This window comes from Monocercomonoides exilis (assembly GCF_001643675.1).
Source record: "Monocercomonoides exilis strain PA203 chromosome Unknown scaffold42-869251, whole genome shotgun sequence".
In the NCBI taxonomy this organism is placed as follows: Eukaryota; Preaxostyla; order Oxymonadida; family Polymastigidae; genus Monocercomonoides; species Monocercomonoides exilis.
This window is the reverse complement of record NW_027150587.1, coordinates 253,345-272,988: the sequence shown is the minus strand read 5'-3', so window position 1 is coordinate 272,988 and position 19,644 is coordinate 253,345. Positions and strand designations below refer to the sequence as shown.

The window sequence follows — 19,644 nt, the reverse complement described above, 5'->3', positions numbered from 1 at the left end:
TCAAAAAAAATTTCAAGCAATCAAATAGAACATATTCATTCAACGTTGGCTGCTGTATCTCCTCCAAAAAAGCATCGATAGCTCCTCTTTTCAGCAGGCCATCAATTTTCATATCTCTGTTTCCTGCTGCTGCTTCAACTACACGAATGCACTGCTTACTGATTTCTCTGGAATTGTCCCTCGATGCTCGATACACACGAACAATGCTGCTCAAAAGCTCAAGAAATTCTTCATTCCACAACTTGCATTTGTAAAAATAATGTTCCGATTTTTGCAGCCATCTCAATAAGACTTGATCTTCTTCTGTCTCTTTTCCCTCTTTCCCTCATTCTTCCTTCTCTCTCTTCCAATCCACACATTTTGTCAACTCTTCCAATTCTCTTATTGCCTCTCTTGCAAAATGAAGTTCATTGACAATAACTCTTCTGATGGGTTCGTCCCAATAAACTCTGCATATCAAAAACTGCCAAGCAGACTGATAGGCAATTCGTGTCAGATTGTGATGTTCCTGGTGATATTCGATGATCTCCTTGATCTCATTGATATACAGTTCTTTTGGCACTTCCTATGCAAAAAATATGAAAATAAAATTACAATAAGAAAGGTTAAATAATTTAATAAATTGAAAAACAAATATATCATGCAGAAGATGACCCCATATGATTCAAAGCCAGCAAAGTTATTTCCACTTCCTTTTTAGTGTTCTCATCGTTCCCTTTCTTCAATCCAGCTTTCACAAGACAGGGCACACAAATTGATTTCAAGTCATATGAAATTCCATATACTAGTGTTGAATAGCATTCACAAAGATCAGCCAGCAGCGCTTCGTCTTTTTCTTTTTTCTTATATTCATCAATAATCATCTCTTTAAATCTTCCGTTCAATTTTGAATAAAAAAAACTGCTTCCCGATGCATCTTTCATTATATTCCAATATCCCAGATGTTTTAGCAACAAACACGCATTTTTAATTGATATTTTCTCTACATCAATCATTTGATCCATTCTATTGAACAGATCTTCTGTGAAAACAGAATGGAATTCTTTTTGATGTATCTTTTCCATCACTTCGTTCATTTCAAGTATTTTAACTTTTTGTTCGATTTCATTGCAATCTTCCAGCCTTGAAAACAATTCTTAAGATATCATTAAAAAACATGAAGCTGAACATTCCAAAGACTGAATTTTTTATTCAAACTCAAAAACTTTTTTGTTGGCGGCAACTCTTGAAGTTCATCGATATATTTATCATCCTTGCACAATGTCATTCTGTTAATTGTAAAAAAAAATGCAAAATATGTTGAACAAAATCAATAATTGACGAAAACAAACATATTCGATTATCTTGCAAAATGAAAAGAAAACAATGCTCCACAGATTGTTTTTGTTAACAAATGTAGTGTGAAGATAGAATATTCAGCAAATTGAATGATCTTAGCCGAACAAAGCCAGAAAAACAAATTGTTTTGTTTCTGTTTGATCAAACCAACAAAAAATAGTGATGAAAAAAAGTGATTTCATATTTTGAGACGTTTTGTCTCATGCGTCAGATATCTTCTTTGTATGGAATTGAATTAATATCTGATGTTCATAAGGATGTTTGCTGAGGAGAAAATCAAAACAGGCAAATCCTCAAAAAAGAGAAATGAGAATGAATTCTTTTTTCAAAGAAGATGAAGTCGAATGACAGAGACCATTAATGCTTGTGTGCATGAAGGATTCTGTTTATTATCTCGTTTTTTCAGTTTTCAATTTTCATTCAAAATGATTCAAGGGATTATTGAAGAAGAAAGAACTGAAAGATGAAAAACAAAAAAAGTATTGAAGATTCGAAACAAAAATTAGGCAAGTTGCAGAAAGACGGGATAAAGAAGTTTTACAGCGAATGAGCAATTTAATAATTACGACAAGGCAATCTACAACTCACAAGATGCAAGGACTCAAAAATGGAGGAACAGCAACAGTAACTGATGATCAGTTTTTTAAATTCGGTGTTTATCAAACGCCCTTAACAACTGAAAGCCATTTTCTTTCGATCAGATGATGACTGGATGAGAAATGCAACAAAGACAGCTGTGCTATGAGCCACATTCATGAAACACACAAACCAATAACACTTTTCTTCAATTAACAAGAAAACCAGAAGTGATAAATCAAAGAGCTTAATTTTTCTTCTATTAAAATGATGAGAGACTGAAAGGTATTCTGATCTATTATCCAAGTATTCTTTTTATTTCAATTCTATCTTAGCTGAACAAACTAGAAATTCTTCCTTGGACTTCAATGACTGTCAAATCATAATTCAATGGCTAGCAAATAATGAAAGAACATCACTTTCAGCCTTTTTTTCAACATTTCTTCTTTTTATTTCTGGAATCAGCGCAGCCATCAGAAGAAATTCCTTCCTTTTCATTCATTTCTCATCTGAAACTATCAAAATACATCATCTGCAGCATTGTCATCTTCAATGAAAACATTTCTTGTCGTGTTTTTCAGCATTTGCAGTTGTTGTGAATAATGAAGGTCCATCATACACATGCACAGCCCTCACAACTGATATTCTTCTTCTTCTTCTGTTTTTTGCTGTTTGAATTCATCTTTTGGAAATGCCAATGGATAATAATCTTCAAATATCTTCAATCAGTTTAAAGATAAATTGCTTGATCGAATTAAGAAATCATATCCAATTTCATCAAATTTCTTTTCCTTCTTCTTCTTCTCCTTCTTCTTCCTTTTCTTCCTATTCAGATAATAATAATAATTGTTATTCTTCATCAAATTCTTCTCTCCTTCTCTATTCTTCTTCTTCTCCTCTCAAAATCAACCTCAAATCTTTTCTTTTTGACTATCTTTTTTCTGATTCTCCATTCATTTCTTCATTTCATCCTCATCTTTCTTATTCTTCCCTTTCCTTTATCATCATCATCATCATTTTCTTCTTCTTCTCCTTCTTCTTCTTCTTCTTTTTCTCCCCCTCCTTCTTCCTCTTCCTCCTCCTCCTCTTCTTCTTCTTCTTCTAATTCTTCTAATTCTTCTTCCTCTTCTTCTTCCTCTTCTTCTAATTCACCAATTTCTTCTTCTTCTTCTTCTTCCTCCTCTTCTTCTAATTCTTCAAAATCTTCTAATTCTTCTTCATCATCATCATCATCATCTTCTTCTTCTTCTCCTTCTTCTTCTTCTTTAATTAATTCAAAAAATAAAAAATCACAAAAAATATATTCCCCCGTTCGGGAAAGTTCAATTTTTTCCGGAATTAATTCCGCAACTCGGTTTTTAAACAGACATATCAAATCAAAATGACACGAAACATGTCAAACTAACAGAAGAAGAAAAAGAAAAAGAAAGGTGGAAGAGAAAGAGAATGAAAAGAGGAGCATAAAAAATTCAATTCATTGAAAATGTTGGGTGATGGGGGTATTTCATTGAATTCTTCTTCTTCTTCTTCTTCTTCCATGTCAAATTCACCATCGTTCATTTCAAATCCTTCTTCTTCATCTGAAGCAGCACACAGAACTTCATCGCCATTCCAGAGACGGAGAAGCGAAGAGAAGAAGGCAGCAGGAGATGAAAAGCCATCATCTTCATCTTCATCCTCTGCACCTGCGATTGGCCTTTCTGATGCATCTGTTGAAGTGTTTTGTTAATTTTAATCCGCAATAAACAACATCGAGAGGCGGCTGGAGTGAATGAAAATCACAGATAGTCGTAACTGAAGGAGCAACAGACGCTTCAAGGGATATGTTGTGATGCAGCGGGGGGTGTTGTGTGTGTGTGTGTGTGTGAACAATGTGGCGCTTTTGGAGATGCTTTCACTTCCACTTGCGGAGCTGTTTCCGTCGCTTGCAGTGTCAGTGGTCACGAAGTCGGAGGGCAAGCGGATCTTTGCAGCAGCAGATGTAAATGTTCATTCTTCGTTCTTCGATCTGTTTGACCCTTCGCTGCAGATATGGCGATAACTGCAGTCGAGACGTGAAGTGGGGAAGTTGGACGAGAAAGCGATGAAGTGATGGGGAGAGGGGTTGCAATGTGTGAGAAGAAGGGGAGATTGCGGAGAAAGGGATTGGAAGTGGTTTGGCTGAGGATGAATGATGGAAGATGTGGTTCTGTTGCCCGAAGCGATTGTGCTGCATTTGCTGGAAGAAAGAAAAGAATAAGAAGAAGAAGTGGGAAAAGGAAAAGGAAAAGGAGCAGATGAGGCAGAGGGAGAATGGTGAGAGAACGAATCTAATCGTACGAGCTGGCTGGAGAAGAAGCTGCAGGAGAATGACAAGATCATCCGGATGAATCAGAGGAAGATTCAGGAGACGGGCAAGAAGCACAATGCAGAGGTGAATGAGGTGAAGACAAGGAAAACAAAGGGAGAGGCAACGAAGATGGCACAGGCGATGAACTTCTTTGCACGAAAGACAAAGAGCACACATCTTTTGAAGAGATTGAGATGGAATAAAAGAGGGGATAATTCAATTTTGCCTACTAAATTATCAATAGTTGATGAAATCCCTCTCTTCGACTCTTGCAACGCCACAGATATCGGAAGAATCATCACTTCAAAATGATAGAAATAACATTTGAATCGCATTATGAATGACAACAGGTTCTCCTTTCTCATTTTCAACGCTGTTATCCATGCGACTCGCCTCCTTCATCTGCTTGTTCTTCAGAGCAAGCACAGAGCACACAAAACAAACTGACACAGTCCAGTTCTGTAGCTGAAGAAGAGAACAAGACACATCACGTACTTTATCATCATGTCTTTGTCAATCTATCGAGATATGCACTTTATGTTTTTTGCAGATGGCAACATTCACTTTTTGGAATGCTCTTCAGTAATAGATGCTGGCAGACATAAGAGCTTAACTGAAAGGGAAGAGGATGGTTTATTGCTTTGTTTGAGATCCTGCCCTGGGAAAAAGAGAGGGAAGAGATCCTTGGACGAAGATGATATTTTATTTGGATGAACTAATCTGAGGCGTAAAGTTGATATACAACTACTTCTCATCAAAAGAGCCTTCAGCTCAAATCAGAATTCTATGCCTTGATTTATCCCATAACTCTTCATTCTTCTTGTTCGTGCAGATTTGCCTTTCCCATCGATTGCAATCTCATCTTATTGAATGCCCCTTCTTGTGCCTCAGCAGCTCATTCCGCATCCGCTTCTTTTGGCTGTCTGTTCTTCAAAAGGCGATATGATGCTATCTGAAGCAGTTGAGCTGCTGAACAGCAACTCTTCTTTGAACCATACACTTCAGCAATCCTGCTCTCTTTTTATCTCTTTTCCTTCCCTTTTTCTGACTCTTCTCTTTTATCTGCCTTTCTTGCTCTCAGTTTGGGGGAATTGTTGAAGCAATCACTTCTGACGGTTACAACAACATCTTCTCTCTGAAATAATTCCTATTCATTGATTCTTCTATTAATTTCTTCATGTCAAAAATGACTCTTATTATAATCAATTCTTCTGCAGCCAATCGTCTTCCACTTGCACCCATCAAGCACTTATTCACTAAAATTGCTGAAGGCTGGCTTCAGTCAATTGGTCGTGCTTCAGATGGATTATTAAAGGAAGAGGTTGGACAGATACGGACTGTATGGAATGAAAACAGACAACGCAGCCATATTTAGCTTTATTTATTATAATTTTTTAATAAAATCTGAATTGAATCAAAATGTTGTCAAAGTTCTCATTATTGTTTTTGATGTAAAAAATTTCCTTTTTGGTTTTGGTTTAAATCAAAATGAGGTAAAATTTAAAATCAAAAGGCAAATGTCAATAAATTCATTGGAAATCACAAACAATAATTTTTTTTGTGAAAACAAAGAAGAATTTATAAAGTGAACAATTTTCTATAAACAATCAAATAAATAAAAAAAGTTAGAAAAGAAAACCAACCGGAACAAGTTTTGTCTTTCGACTGACACGCATCGCTTCTGCTTTTTTTGTTACAAACGCCTGGCTTTGTCATTTTGTTTGAATCATTTCGATTTCAATTATTATTAAAAAAGTGATTTGAATATTTTGATCAACGAAACCATTCAATAGATTTGTGTGCTCGTTTCTTGCTGTTTGTCTGAAAAGTTCTTTCATCAACAAAGAAGTGTAATTCGATTTATCCTTCATGAAATTATTAAGAGCTTTCAAAACTGTGAACATTAGACTTTGGGCAGCAATATTCATTTCAATGATTTTGCCAACAATTTATCAAACAGTCAGAATCTTTTTTCTTGGAGAGTTACCGAGCGATTCGGGGGTGAATATTGCAAGCCAAATGTCATGGGTGAATTTGTTTTATGAAGTGGCCCAGGAAGCCTTGATCCTTCCTCTTTTCCATCTTTTGGGAAAGTCATTGAACGATTCGAAAGAGTTTGCAAACAAGGTCAGAACAGGAATAACTGTCACAGCAGCGGTTTATGTTTTAGTGTCCATAATTTTGGTTTCTGCTGCAAAGCCTCTTGTGGTTTTCATGGCGCAAAATAATGAACTTATTGATGTGACAGTGACATATGTCAGAATAGAAACTGTTGGAGGAATCTTTTCAACGCTGTGGAGGTTTATTTCACTTGTTCTTGTGACATTGAAAAAGGAAAAATACATGTTCATCTTGCTGATTATTCAGATGCTGTTAACGATCATTCTGGACACATTTTTGGTGAGCACTTTGGAAGTTTCATTGAATATTGGAGTTAACGGAATTGCCATTTCGAATATCATTGTCAATTTTGTCATATTTATTGTTGCATTAATCTTGCTGAGAAGAGAAAACATAAGCTTCTTTGTGAAAACCAAATGGAATTTTTGTTGGCTGAAGGAGTGGCTCAGTGTTGGGAAGTATTCCGGTTTGGAATCATTATTGAGAAATGTCGTCTTCATGGTGATGGTCATCAGAATGGTGAATATTGTGGCTGAACAGGGGATTTATTGGGTTGCAAACAATTTTATTTGGCAATGGTTGTTAATTCCTTCGCTGGCTCTTGCAGATGTTGTGAAAAAAGAAGTTGGAGAATCTGAGGATAATATCCGAGCGAAAACTTTCGGGTATTTGTGCATGGCTACCCTATTCGCCTTGTTATGGCTGGTGAGCATCCCTTTGTGGAAGCTGTTTTTGCGCTATGTGTTGAACTGTTCTGAATACAACAAAGTGTTCAATGTTGTGCTCATTGAAACAGGCTTCTACGTCACATTCATATTCAACTCGACAGTTTTCGACAGCACGTTTTACGGACTGGGGAAAACAGGATACATGCTCATTCAATCAATATGCATTGATGGATTTTATTATGGTATTCTGTTCATTCTTTATTTGACTGGTGTGTACAAGCCAACGTTGAACGGAATATGCTTGATGTTTGGCATTGGAATGGGATTGGATTTTATACCTACGTTTATCCTGTATGTGAGACTGCTTGTGAAAAAAGGGATAAAAATTGATTTCAAATTACAATAACCTTCACATGACAGTCATGTTCAATTGCAATTGGCACCTTATTACAAAAATCACACTTTCATTAGGGTTTTAATCAAACAATACCTCTTTTTGGAAATTCTTGCAATGTCGTTTCTTTTTTTTCGATTCGTGGAGAATGACTGTAATTCTCCGACAACCTATTTTTCAAGAATTTCAAAAAGGATTATTTTTTGATCAAAACACTCATGAAAGTGTGATTTTCGAAAGCAAGTTGCCAATTATTTTTTTTTCAAAGAACAAATTTTTTTCTATTTTCTTTCTTTTTTTTTCCAATATTTTTATTATTTTCTTTATGTATGTGGATGTGTGTTGTTTTTATCAACGATGATTATATATTTTTTGTCTTCATTAAGTATTTTCTTTGAAAAGAAAAATTTTCACTTCATGATATTTGCTTGTTGTCTATGTTTTATGAAATAAACATAATAAAAAATATGCAAAGCTGTTTGATTGTTTGTTAATCGAATTGGACAAATTAATTATCAATTTTTCATTCTCGATTACAAAAATGAAACCAAAATGAAAAATTTATCACTTTGTTCCACTTTCTTCAAACAAAATAATTTTCAAAAAATTCTGAAGATATAAATCGATTGTCAAAGAAAAAAAGCCTCAAAATGCAAAATTGAAACAGTTTGCTTCGAGTTAAATGAAAATTTCTCTTTCCAAACAACCAAATTGAATATTAACTTTGAAATTTTCATTTGAACTTGAAAATAAAACAAACTTTTAAAAAAATGCAAAAATAATTGACTTTAAAGGTGAAAAAGATAAAAAAAAACTTATTCTTCACTCCCAAAAAATGTCTGATAAAAATGAAGATAATTTGAAAGTTTTGAATGACCACTCCAACAAAACACTCAAGCCAGTTTTGTAATAAAGTTGTTTATGGAATTTGTTATAATGGACAGAAAAAAAAGCAAAAAATTGAATGAATAACAAACAATTGTAGAAAACTTCAGAAATGATTGAGAATCAAGAATAAATATTAATTTTTGATGAATTATTCTCATTTTCCACGAGCATAAATGAGACAATGAACAGTAACTGTGCTTCCAATAAATCAAGAGTGTGTGTTCATAATCAGACACACATCATTTACTCAAATCGAATATACATTGTTTTTTTGATTCTTCCTTAAAAATCTTTTTGATATGATCTCTCCTCACTTTTATTTCATATTTTCAATTTTTTTCATTTTTATCTTCGGGGATGTTTCCTTTCCCAACAATTATAATGTCTTTGTGCTCATCAATTAGAACACATTCCACTATTCTGCTGTCTCTTCGAGCAAAGCTTTCGCCTCTTTCTTCTCTGCTTCCCCCTGCATAGCACAGCGCATCTGACGCTGTCAGTATTGCTGCATTCGCAGGAAATAATCCAATGAATTCTCTCTTCATTTCTGAAAGTGAAATTCTGTCTGGTATCTGAGCCAGCACACTTGTTTCCACCATTCCTTTCAATCGAGACCCCTCAACTTTTTTCATATTCGGTCTCTCTCCATTCACAATCTTCTGGCCTGCCACCTCCCCTTCATAATCCCCAAACGGGATCTGCAGAGTTAGGCACTCCCACAACATCATCCCAATTGAAAATGCCACAGAGCTCTTTGTTGCCTCCATCTTCTTGTTGATCAACAATTCTGGTGCTTTCCATCTCAGGCACTCTTTTCTGTTATCTTCCTCATCCTCAAAGGCTGATGAGAGAAGAGAATCTTCATCATCATCGTCACTTGCCGAAGTCACAAAAGTTGAAGAAGAGATGGAAGAAGATTCAGAATCATCAGAAAAAAGGAGATCAGAATGCGTCACAATGCAGATGACCATGTGTTCGGAGAACAGCACAATGTGAGGACTCAGATTGGCTAGCGATTGAAGCGGATTTTCCATCTCATCAAATGAATGAAGTGCAAGATTAGCCACCCAGAACAGGATCTGGGCAGCTGTCTGCTCCCTCTCTTTAAGAGTGCCTATTGCCATCTCTTTCTTCTCGTTCCTCCCATGAAGAAGCATGAACAATGAATCCCTCAGATCCACAATCAATTTCTCATGAGGCGATGAACAGGCCATTGCATCCACCAGGTTCGACATAGAAGAGGTGGTGGGGCACATGCTCTCTGATCGAACAAAAGTGGTATCTGTGTCTGAAGTGTCTGTTGTTGAAGTGGATGAAATGGACGGAGAAGGCGTTCTCTTCCTAATCTCTTCTTCTTCTTCTTTCTCCAATGCCCATTGAGGAATCTTGTCTGAGTCTCTTCCAAGGATATATTCAGTCGATCCACTTTCAGATAGAAGATGCTCTGATGATTCTGAGTGCTCCATATTCGTCTCATGTATTCTCTTCTTGATCCTTTCTTCATTCTTCTTCTCTGCCTCCCTCTCTGCTCTTCGCCACTGCTCTTCCGGTGACATCTCCATCGTCACCATCTCAAACGCTTTCGGATCTTTTCTGATGTTGTCATTCACAATCTCTCTCAAATCTTTTGCTTCATTCTTCACCTTTTTCCATCGAACAGCCAGAACAATGGCAACTATAAGAACAATCAACAAAATTATTACTAACACAATAATAATAACTGTTGAAGAAGAACCATATCCTTTTCCACTTTCAACAGTGATTTCGTCTGTTTTTGCTTCTGTTTCGCTTCTGTTCCTCAGCACAGCTGCAGAAGTGAAGGAAGGAGCATCTGACGTTCCAAACAGAATTCTCACTGAAATCTCTGCTTCATTGGGAGCTGAATTAATTAAGTCTGAATTGATAAAAGAGAAGACATATGTTTCCAACTCAAATGAATCCTCTTTGAAATAAAACGTAGTGATCGACTTTTCATCACCAATGGACACCACAAGCTGGAACGAAAGATTGCAGGGAAGAAGCAACGAACCCTCGAAAACAATCTTTGCCGAATCAATCTCTTTTTCCATTTTTGCTAAATCCAAAATGGGAATGAAGAATGGAGAAATTCGTTCACCTGCTATCCCATCCAATTTGCAGTCATCGTTCAGAATCCAAAGAGATGAGTTATCCTTCACTCCATCTCCTCCTTTTAAGCTTGCAACATTCAACACTCCGGAATCTGAACAGATAACGTTTCTTCGAGCCGATGCGTATCCCTCAATATTGGGATTGTTGTCGAGAAATTCTCCTTTTGTCATTTCGATGCTTCCACCTGACACTGACAACCCTCCAACTGATGAATTGGAGATCGTTGTGTCTTTCATGAAGGCGACGCTTTGCTCGAAGTTAACAAGAGATCCATTCCATCTACAAACAGCTGTCAGATTCTCATTCATTCGATTCTCTTTCGAAGCTCCCAATTCTCCTTTGAAAGAACACGAATCCATTAAAATTTCAGAACAAGAAAGCAAAGATATCATCATTCCTTTCTCAACTTGTGACAGAGAAAGATTCACAGAGTAATTCGACAAGCTCACATTTCTTCTATTACCGATACAAATCATCGGACTATTTCCTCTGCAAGATGCGTTGGAGACAATACATTCTGATAAAGAAGCACTCATTGAGATTCTCTGCACTTTGTTCTCAGCTCCATCCAAGCTGAAGATGCTCTTCTGGCTTTCTGCATTCTTTATTTCCACTTCCTTCATCGAAATGCTTTCGCATAACACAACAAACAGATCTCGAAGTGATGTAACATCTATTAAAGAAACTGAACGAAATTGACACGCTCCTTTTTTGAATGTGCACAGAGTCGTTGCATCAATTCTTTCGATTGAAACTTGACTGAGCAACAACATTCCGCCTTCCATCCGGATAAGCTCATTCAAAGAAGCTTTTGTATTAGCATTCTCCGGCTTGAATGTAACATCGGCAATCAGCATGTTTCCTTCGTCAATTTCCAGAATTGTTTCGTGATTTGATGAAAATGAGTCTGCAAACAGGAAGTCGACTGATTCAAGGCGATTTCTTCCTTTTGCTTTGATCAATGTTAAATCAGCTGCAGTAATTGCAGATGAAACAACCAACTTGGATTTTGTGAAGCTCTTCGATTGGATGGTGATATCATTCAGCTCAACTTCCTTTTCAATCTCGCTTTGCTCGTCAATGGCTACAATCCTCAGAAAGTCTCCCACAAGATGGCCAACACCATATCCAAGGGATAAGCAAGGATGGGTGCTTGTACCACACTGCCTATCATTCACTCCTCCTTTCCCAAAAATAGTCGAAACAACAATCGTAGCAGACTGGTATATCGTGATCAGATCCATCAGATCAACAGGCTCGGAGAGCATCGGGTCAATCCCATAAATTGCATTGAGACGAATGAAAGAATCTGCCCTCAAATCCATTGCAAACTGTGTCTCGTTGATTTGATTCGAAATATTTGTGCATTCAATGAAAATGTCTCTTCCAATAAATGCCTCGTTTCCAGAAAATGTCACATTTTTGAACAGAAACAGCAATTCTCCTCTTTGCATAAACTCCAAATATTCTCCGCCTCCTCTTCCGCGAGCAGTGGAGCAAGAGCATTGAGCAATTCGTGTCTCTTCCACTATCAGGGAGGAATCTGAGCTCAGAAAAGAGAAAACAGAACCGCCTTTCTCAGATGAAAGAGCTTTGCACGACTCGATAGATGAATTTTTCACAGTCATTTCAACACTACCACTGTTGCTGCAATAGCTCATGCAAACACACGGTCCATCATCAGCTCTTGAAACTGAAAAGAAAGTTGATTCGTTAATTCCAATTGTTGTTTTCGCGTTATTTCTCATTGCTACGTCTTCATCCTTCACATTAATAATGCTTCCACTCTCGATTGTGGATGAAAGAATGCTCAGTTTGTTCACGCTGCATTCACATCCATCACACACATCGAAAACACCTCGTTTTGTGTGGACTCTCTCCACCTTCAGATAATCAACATTCAGCTCTCCTTTCACCATTTCCACAAACACACAGTTTTGAGCCGTATTGTCCGCGCTTGTTAAAGAAAACCAACAATCTTCAAAAGACAAAGTGCCTTCTTCATTTTTCACAATGACTTTCTCTCCATTTTCACAAATAAACTCTGCTGAAAGAATTATCCACGAAAATGTCAGCGTCTTGCTATTTCTTATCAATCCTTTGCCTTCTGCTGGCTCCTCTTGGTTCACAGCCAACGTCGAATGGCTGGCTTCCACTTCAGTTGTTGTTCCAGAGCATATCTTGAAGTTAGAAAGAACAAAGCTGTCCTTCAAAACTGTCTTGTTGTGAATTATTATCTTCTTCTTTGTTTCGCTTTGATCAATTTGTTGTATCCCCTTCCAGAAAGAAAAGCAAGGATCATCTTCACTTCCACATCTCTTCACATCAAAGCCAAGTGAAGAAACAAATATTTGGGAATTTGAATAGCCCACAAGAAATCTGAAGAGGTCAGTGCAATTGCAGGAATCATCATTCCCCACAAAAAGGTTTGTTGTATTTTCCATTGAAGAATAATCAAACATGAATGAAGATGACGTCACTGTTGAGTTCAAATCAATCGACAAAATGAAAATATGCTCCCCAATTCTCGCCTTGTTGGCTTCCAAAGTGATTGCATCAAAAACAAAAGGAGCGGAGCTTTCTGAATCTGTGCTGTCAACAAAAAGAAAACCTCCTTTTCCAATTGTCGATGAGCATTCACAATTTTCCCCTATTGTTTTGTTGATCATCAATTGCTGCTCTGCTTTCAACGAAATTCGAAGTGCTCCCCCTTCTTCCCCATTCTCTGTCTTGGATCCAGAAATATTGCATGCTTCAATTACAGCCGAAGAAGAAGCAGAAATAGGCGTGAAATCAAACTTCACATCTTCAATTGTACAACGAATCAGCGAAAATGTTCCTCCATTCACAGAAATCAGAGAATATGAAAGCGTGCCTTGTTGCCTCGCTGAAAATGCACAATCAATCAAATGAAACATCCCATTTTCAGGAGAAGAAGATATCAGAACTTGCCGATTGGTGCTGAATTCCAACGGCAACACGAAATCAACAAAGTTAAATTGAAGATTCTTCGAATTGACAATCAACGCTGAAGAAAAGTCGGAACGAATAATTTCAGAAGCAAAATCAAGCTTTGCAGGTGCTTCAGAGACTGAAGATTTGACCTCGAAATTGGACAGATCATATTCATCTTGAATGATTGCGTTTAAGCCAATCCATATAATTCTATATGAAGAACTCAAATTAGCGTTTTTCACACCTCTCCAGAAAGATGAGCAGGGATAACTCAAACTGCCACACCCAATCACATCAAAGCCATTTTGTTCAACAAATACCTCATCCGATTCGTATTTCACCAGAAACAGAAACAGATCAATTGCTTCGCCATCAAATAGTGTGCTGTCTATGCCTTTCATATCCACTACAGATGCTCCATTTTCATCAAATAAATCAAAAATGAAGCGACTGTTATTAACTGTTTGGTTCAGGTCAGAGCAGCTGATAAACAAATCCCTCCCGCACCAAGCATTATTTTCGATAAACTCCATTTCTCCAAATTTGAAGTTGTTTGTGGAATCATCACTTAAACAAAGAAAAGTGCCTCCTCCTCTTCCGCTTGTCTCATTGGCTTCACATTCACTTATTTCAACGTTTTCCATATCGAATCTATTCTCGAAGGCAAGCTCACATTTGGTAACACCTCCATCATTGTTGATCGATTTGCATCTCAAAAATTCACATCCTCCAGAAATTGAAGTCTGCTCAACATTCTTAAGAACAAATATTCCTCCATCAGAAGCAGAGCAATCAGTAATATTTGCAGCATTGATTTCAAAACTTTTACCTTCAATTTCCTGGATCAATCCATCTCCTTCAGATGTAACATGAGACGCATTCAGATTATTGATGGACATTTTCCCTCTCTCCATACGAGCAATTCCGAAGCTCGACAGAAAAGTCATATGTGAAAGGACAACGCTCTCAAAATGAATCTCTCCACCTCCTCCAACAACGATCCAAAGCTTTCCAGCTTCTTCAGAACCTTCACTCCCTCCAAATTTGCAGCTTAGTATTGTCAGTCGTCCGCCATTCATCCGAATAACTCCAACGTTTCCTTCTGCAGGAGAGGCAGGAAGTTTGAAAATAAGTCTGTTGAGCAAAAGCACCGTTGGTGTTAGGTCATCAATAACATTGAAAAACCCGTTGCTTTCTATTCTCAGCTCAGATTTGGCTGCAACCCCACGGATCGTCAGCGATTTCCCATCTCTTCTCATCTCTCTGGAAACCCAGTTGTGGTTATTGATCTGGACAGTCGTTTGGTTCTCTTTGAGGTTGCTCATCCCAACTTCCAATCGATCGCATGGATTCGCATCGCTTCCACAGTTCGGCAAAGTGCTTTTTCCTGCCTCAACAAAAATAATATCTCCTGTTCCAGAAAACAGATATTTCTTGATCGAATAGTCAATAACTGGGCTTTCAACCGAATCCATAACCCAGAAACTTTGCTCGGGCGTGTTCAGTTCGTCAATTGTCCCAAACCACAGATCTTCTTTGATCAACGCTTCTGGATTCCCGCAAAGCAGGAATAAGTCACTTCCCTTTGAAGCAAGATTTCCTGTGAAAGTGTTTGACTTCATCGAATACTGTGCATTTGCATCGAATTTCAGGTGCAGCCCTCCTCCATATCCCTGTGCTCCCAGTGCTGTGCAGCTCTCCACTCTGTTCAGAGTGAATATCAGCTCTCCTCCATCCGACACATTCAATGCCCCCATCCCGCCAAATGGAATCTCTCCTTGGCACATATCCTTCGAAAACACACAGTTGCTGATCTCCACTCGCTTTCCTTGCCCAACAACACCCGAAAAGACTGAGCCATTCCCGCTGTTGCGAGTCACGTTCGACAATTCGCTCGATGCAACCTTCATTCCATTTCCTTCCTCAATAGAAATAACACTGCCACTTTCCAGTGTTGTTCCATTGACTTTCAGCTTTTTGATGTCGGTTGAGGATCCATCACTCAAGTGAATAAGCCCATGTGGAGCCTGGCTCTCAATCCCTTCAAAAGTGCATCCTGCTATGAATAATGATGTCCCTTGTCCACTCAGCTCAACTGAAGCAACTTCTCCAAAATCAATTCTTCTAAGCTCAAATTCAGCCAAATGCACTTCACCTCCTGTTGCACAAAGAATGCTGAATTGAATTGCCTCACTTTCCACTTGCCTTGTCGCTGAGCAATTAGAAACTCTCAAAGTTGATTGTTGGCACAGAACTAAACACAAACGAGGAGTTTCAACGAAGCTCGAAGGCAGCGAAAAAGAGATATTCGTAATCGACACTTCTGCTGCTGTCTCGATTAAGCCATCACCATCCACGCTTCCGCTGCTGCAGACAAAAATTGATGTGCCTTTTGTTGTTGCCAAAATTGAAACAGAACACGAGGCAAGCCTTGTGCAGCTATCCAGCTGGAATGATGGAAGAACCACAACAACACATTGCTCTTGCACTGATCCAAATCTCAATTCAACAAGTCTGCCAATTGAATGGCAAGGTGCAAATTGAAATCCGCATCCTGAGTGATCGTATCCTCCATCTTCCTCACCCACAACATATCCGCTTCCTGAAAACGAAGTCAGAAATGCAGCCAAAGGAATCGCATATTCTCGATTGCAGGAGATTCGCTCATACCCCATCAAATCCGTTTTGTCCATCCCCCTCCAAGCTATTTGGAAGTTATCCGCTCGAACTGCTTCAGTCAAGTTGTTGGCGTCCACAAATATGTTGTTTCCTTTCCACGCTTTGCACTCAAAGAATGTCAGGTTTTTCAGTGAATAAATTCCATTATTATCTGTAATATGCAGATATATCCCTCCTCCAAATCCTCTTCCTCCATTTAATTCTTCACTGCTTGGCACACAACAGATGTTGAATCTGGTGTTCTTCACAGTGACATCCATATTCCCCTGTTTCTGGACAAACAAAGCTCCTCCTTTCAGCTCGTTTCCGTCTTCGCATGATGAACTTATTTGGCATCCGTCAATCACAATCTCGGAGTCTCCTCCAATCGCGTTTGAGTAAAGCAGTCCACCATTTCCGTTCTTCACGGTTATTCCGTTGAATTCGCAGCTCTGCATCGTGAACGAACTTCCTCCCTCAAACAAAAACAGACTCTCTGAAAATGCAATTTTATTTGTTTCTGCAACAACAACAAAACCATTTACAACAAATGTTCCACTACTTATTCTTGCAAAGATATAACTGATTTCGCTTCTCTCTTCAGAATTAATTCGTGAAAATCCACAACTGTTCAATATCAGGCTATTTCCGTTGCATTGAATCAAGGATGTTCTGGAGTTGAGCGACAATGGCAATGCAAACGTGATATTCGTGATTGTTGCTGGCTGAGTTGCAACTATTAATGAGGGAGAATCTGTTGGAAGTGGAGGAGAAATCACAATTCTTGTGTTCTTTTGCGCACATTTCACTTTCCATTCTCCAGACGTCATTTCTGTTTCTTCGCTCCAAACAAATGAAGGATCAAGAAAAATGTCTTTGTCCGATAAAGAAAAACGAAGATTGGCTGTGAATGCGATTGTTGAGCATGGAAAACCGGAATGGCCACATCCACTGAAATCTCTCTTGTTGTTTCCTCCAACGACTGCTGGCAAAGGGAATGGATCAAAAAAATAAAGAGCCAGAGGGATTGCATAATTATCATTTCCATTTTCGAAGCCCATTGCATCATCGTATTCTGCTGTGCTTGTAGAGATCGTCACATTCACTTTTCCAGAATTCACCAAATCTGCCAAATTCCCCTCATCAAAAAACATGTTGTTTCCTCCTTTCGCTGCATGGTTTTTTCAACTCCGCTCATAAAGCTGACTGAAGAAATCGAATAATCATTGAACTGGCCAGCAGCCTTCACAAACAACCCTCCGCCACATCCGCATTGAGTTCTTGTTTCACTTGCTCTGCACTTGGTGAATGATGTGAGTGTTTCTTCTTTTCCGATACTCAGCTTTCCGCTTCCAGCAAACGAAACATATATCCCTCCTCCACAACCCGAGTAAGCCAAACAATCATAAAACGTTGATTCACAAATCTCAACAATATTTCCAGTATTCACCACAATATTCATTGCACTTCCATTTCCATTTGCAAGCTCGACAGATTTCATGTTGATTTTTGCCACTTTCACTGTTTTCACACTTTCAATCGATATGGGGGACTTTCTGCTGCACACAATTCCTTCCAGCGTTGAATTCTGAAGAGTGAGCGAACCTCCGTTTGTGCATTCAATTATTCCTTCATTTGATGTGGCAGTTGTATTCGAAATGTTGCAAAGATCAATAATCAATTGCCCGTTTGTGTGTGAAATCATCAGCGGTGCTTCTGCTAATTTGAATCCTTTCACCACAAGCGACTTCACTATGCTTGTTCCACCAGTGCTGACAACAAATCCAAAAGACAATGTTGTGTCTGACATTAGCATCAGCGCACAGTGTTCAGACGAGAAAGATCCTGACTGCACCAGAAATAGAGTTTCTCTTCCAGACAGCGAACTCGGCAAATAAAACTTGATGCTCGAAAAAGAAACTGTCGCTCTGCTAACAATCATCCCGTCTTGATTTTTTGTCGAATTGTTGTTAACGATGAGCTGTGTCTGAGATCCAATCCCTCTAACATTTGTGGAGCCATCGAACAAAAATATCTCTCGCGAAAGGGTGGAACTTCCATCAACAACAATTGACATTCCACTTGATGTTTTGTGCTGCAGAAACACATAATCCACTGTTGAGCATTGCTCGTCAACAAATCCACACATGTACCAATCTCGTTTATTCGTATTTCCAACATAAAACTCGCTCGGTTTGCTTCGGAGAAAAAGAACAAGAGGAATCGCAAACGAACGATCACCATTTTCATACCCGCACAGATCAGTGAGCACGTTCAGTTGAGGATTGAACTTCAACCGCTCTGCATTGATCACTTGGCTGAAGTTCGCCGCCTCAATAAAAATGTTGTTTCCGAATTGCGAAGCACGACAGTTTGTGAATGTCATCTTGTCAAAGACAAAATCATTGGCCGAGTTCTCCAATTTCAGAAATATTGCCCCTCCAAATCCGTTGTTTCCTGCTCCCTGTGAGCCACAGTCAGCAAAAGTCAGCTAATCAATTTCTCCAAGTCTCGCTTTTGAGCCAGGTTGCATTATAATGGAAATGCATCCTCCATTTCCATTCTCGCACTTGCACCTATCAAACGAGATGTTGTTCAATGTTAATGACTCTGTATTTATCGGATTGCATTCAATCACTCCTCCATTTCCTGAGCTTCGAATGACCTCTGTGAAGCGTGTATTTGATATCTCGGAAAAAGATGAAATCGGAGCTTTGATGAATTGAGTACTTATTTTCAAAGAAGATACAATACAGGAATCAATTGAAATGCTTCCAAAAGCGACGTCAAACAACGGATTACTGAAAGAAGTGGGCTGAGCTCTCGCCGAAGTGATCAGAAGATGCTTCAGGTGAGCTGTCCCAGATGAACCAGAAATAGATAATATCCCAACTGTTTCTGTTGCAGTATTGTGGTCAATTGTCAATGAAGATGCACTCAAAGATCCGGTTTCGATAGTGAACAACATTAAGGAACTTGACAGCATGCTTGTCCGAATGACAGTCTTGTCTGTTCCATTTCCAATTATTTTGACTTCGTTTCTGTTGATGGATAGCACAGAAGATGGAGCAAAGGCTGATTCAAGCAGTATCACTCTGCACTCCACATCGTTCCTCACCTTTCCAAATGCATGCCCAATCGTTCTGCACGGAATTGAGTCGTTCATCCCACAAAGTTCTTCCATGTCGTTTCCATTCTCATGAACATATCGAGTCAGAAGCATCACCTTCACAGGAATCCATCCGTTGTAAACTTCGCTATCCGCTGTGCTGTTGTACCAAACTCGCTTCTCTATCGTAGTCGAAAACGATTCAAAAAATGGATTGTTATTGACTTCTCCTCCATTAATTTTCACATCATTTCCCATTCCGTTTTTTGCAATGTTTTTGTGGAAAAAGCAAAATTTAATGAATAGTTTCTGAGCAAACTGTTCAGAAATCTTATCGAAGCACATTCCTGTTCCTCCATTGCGATTATTCTGAATGGTCGTTCCATCTAAGGTGTTGAAAAGAAAAACATTCTCTTTGATCATAAAGATTGAAAGATTGGCACTCGTAAATTTTTCATTGAAATAGATGCAACCAGCA

The 19,644-nt window shown here is 38.5% G+C and overlaps 6 protein-coding genes across 6 annotated transcripts; 2 read left to right on the top strand and 4 right to left on the bottom strand.

Annotated features, from left to right (window-relative positions):
* Positions 1 to 325: 325 nt before the first annotated feature.
* On the bottom strand, positions 326 to 863 carry MONOS_18018 (uncharacterized protein; the record flags this gene model as incomplete). Its single annotated transcript, XM_067870997.1, has 2 exons — positions 326 to 565; positions 645 to 863. The coding sequence occupies 2 exons, from the start codon at positions 861 to 863 to the stop codon at positions 326 to 328; spliced, it is 459 nt and encodes a 152-aa protein (XP_067722296.1).
* A 2,012-nt stretch (positions 864 to 2,875) lies between these two features.
* MONOS_13434 (uncharacterized protein) lies at positions 2,876 to 3,309 on the bottom strand (the record flags this gene model as incomplete). The annotated part of the gene is made up of 2 exons (XM_067866140.1): positions 2,876 to 3,177; positions 3,303 to 3,309. The coding sequence occupies 2 exons, from the start codon at positions 3,307 to 3,309 to the stop codon at positions 2,876 to 2,878; spliced, it is 309 nt and encodes a 102-aa protein (XP_067722295.1).
* An 8-nt stretch (positions 3,310 to 3,317) lies between these two features.
* On the top strand, positions 3,318 to 4,159 carry MONOS_13435 (uncharacterized protein). Its single transcript, XM_067866141.1, has one exon. It carries the CDS (start codon positions 3,398 to 3,400, stop codon positions 3,641 to 3,643), a length of 246 nt encoding a protein of 81 aa, XP_067722294.1. The 5' UTR covers positions 3,318 to 3,397; the 3' UTR covers positions 3,644 to 4,159.
* Positions 4,160 to 6,112: 1,953 nt separating this feature from the next.
* Positions 6,113 to 7,438, top strand: MONOS_13436 (putative multidrug transporter; the record flags this gene model as incomplete). The annotated part of the gene is made up of 1 exon (XM_067866142.1): positions 6,113 to 7,438. The coding sequence occupies one exon, from the start codon at positions 6,113 to 6,115 to the stop codon at positions 7,436 to 7,438; it is 1,326 nt and encodes a 441-aa protein (XP_067722293.1).
* Positions 7,439 to 8,643: 1,205 nt separating this feature from the next.
* On the bottom strand, positions 8,644 to 18,443 carry MONOS_18017 (uncharacterized protein; the record flags this gene model as incomplete). Its single annotated transcript, XM_067870996.1, has 2 exons — positions 8,644 to 17,162; positions 17,210 to 18,443. The coding sequence occupies 2 exons, from the start codon at positions 18,441 to 18,443 to the stop codon at positions 8,644 to 8,646; spliced, it is 9,753 nt and encodes a 3,250-aa protein (XP_067722292.1).
* A 105-nt stretch (positions 18,444 to 18,548) lies between these two features.
* MONOS_16170 (uncharacterized protein) lies at positions 18,549 to 19,589 on the bottom strand (the record flags this gene model as incomplete). The annotated part of the gene is made up of 1 exon (XM_067869085.1): positions 18,549 to 19,589. One exon carries the CDS (start codon positions 19,587 to 19,589, stop codon positions 18,549 to 18,551), a length of 1,041 nt encoding a protein of 346 aa, XP_067722291.1.
* Between the last annotated feature and the right edge of the window lie 55 nt (positions 19,590 to 19,644).

What these genes read in the sequence shown, in the direction of transcription:
- MONOS_13435 (XM_067866141.1), top strand. Translation starts at nt 3,398, where the DNA reads ATGTTGGGTGATGGGGGTATTTCATTGAATTCTTCTTCTTCTTCTTCT.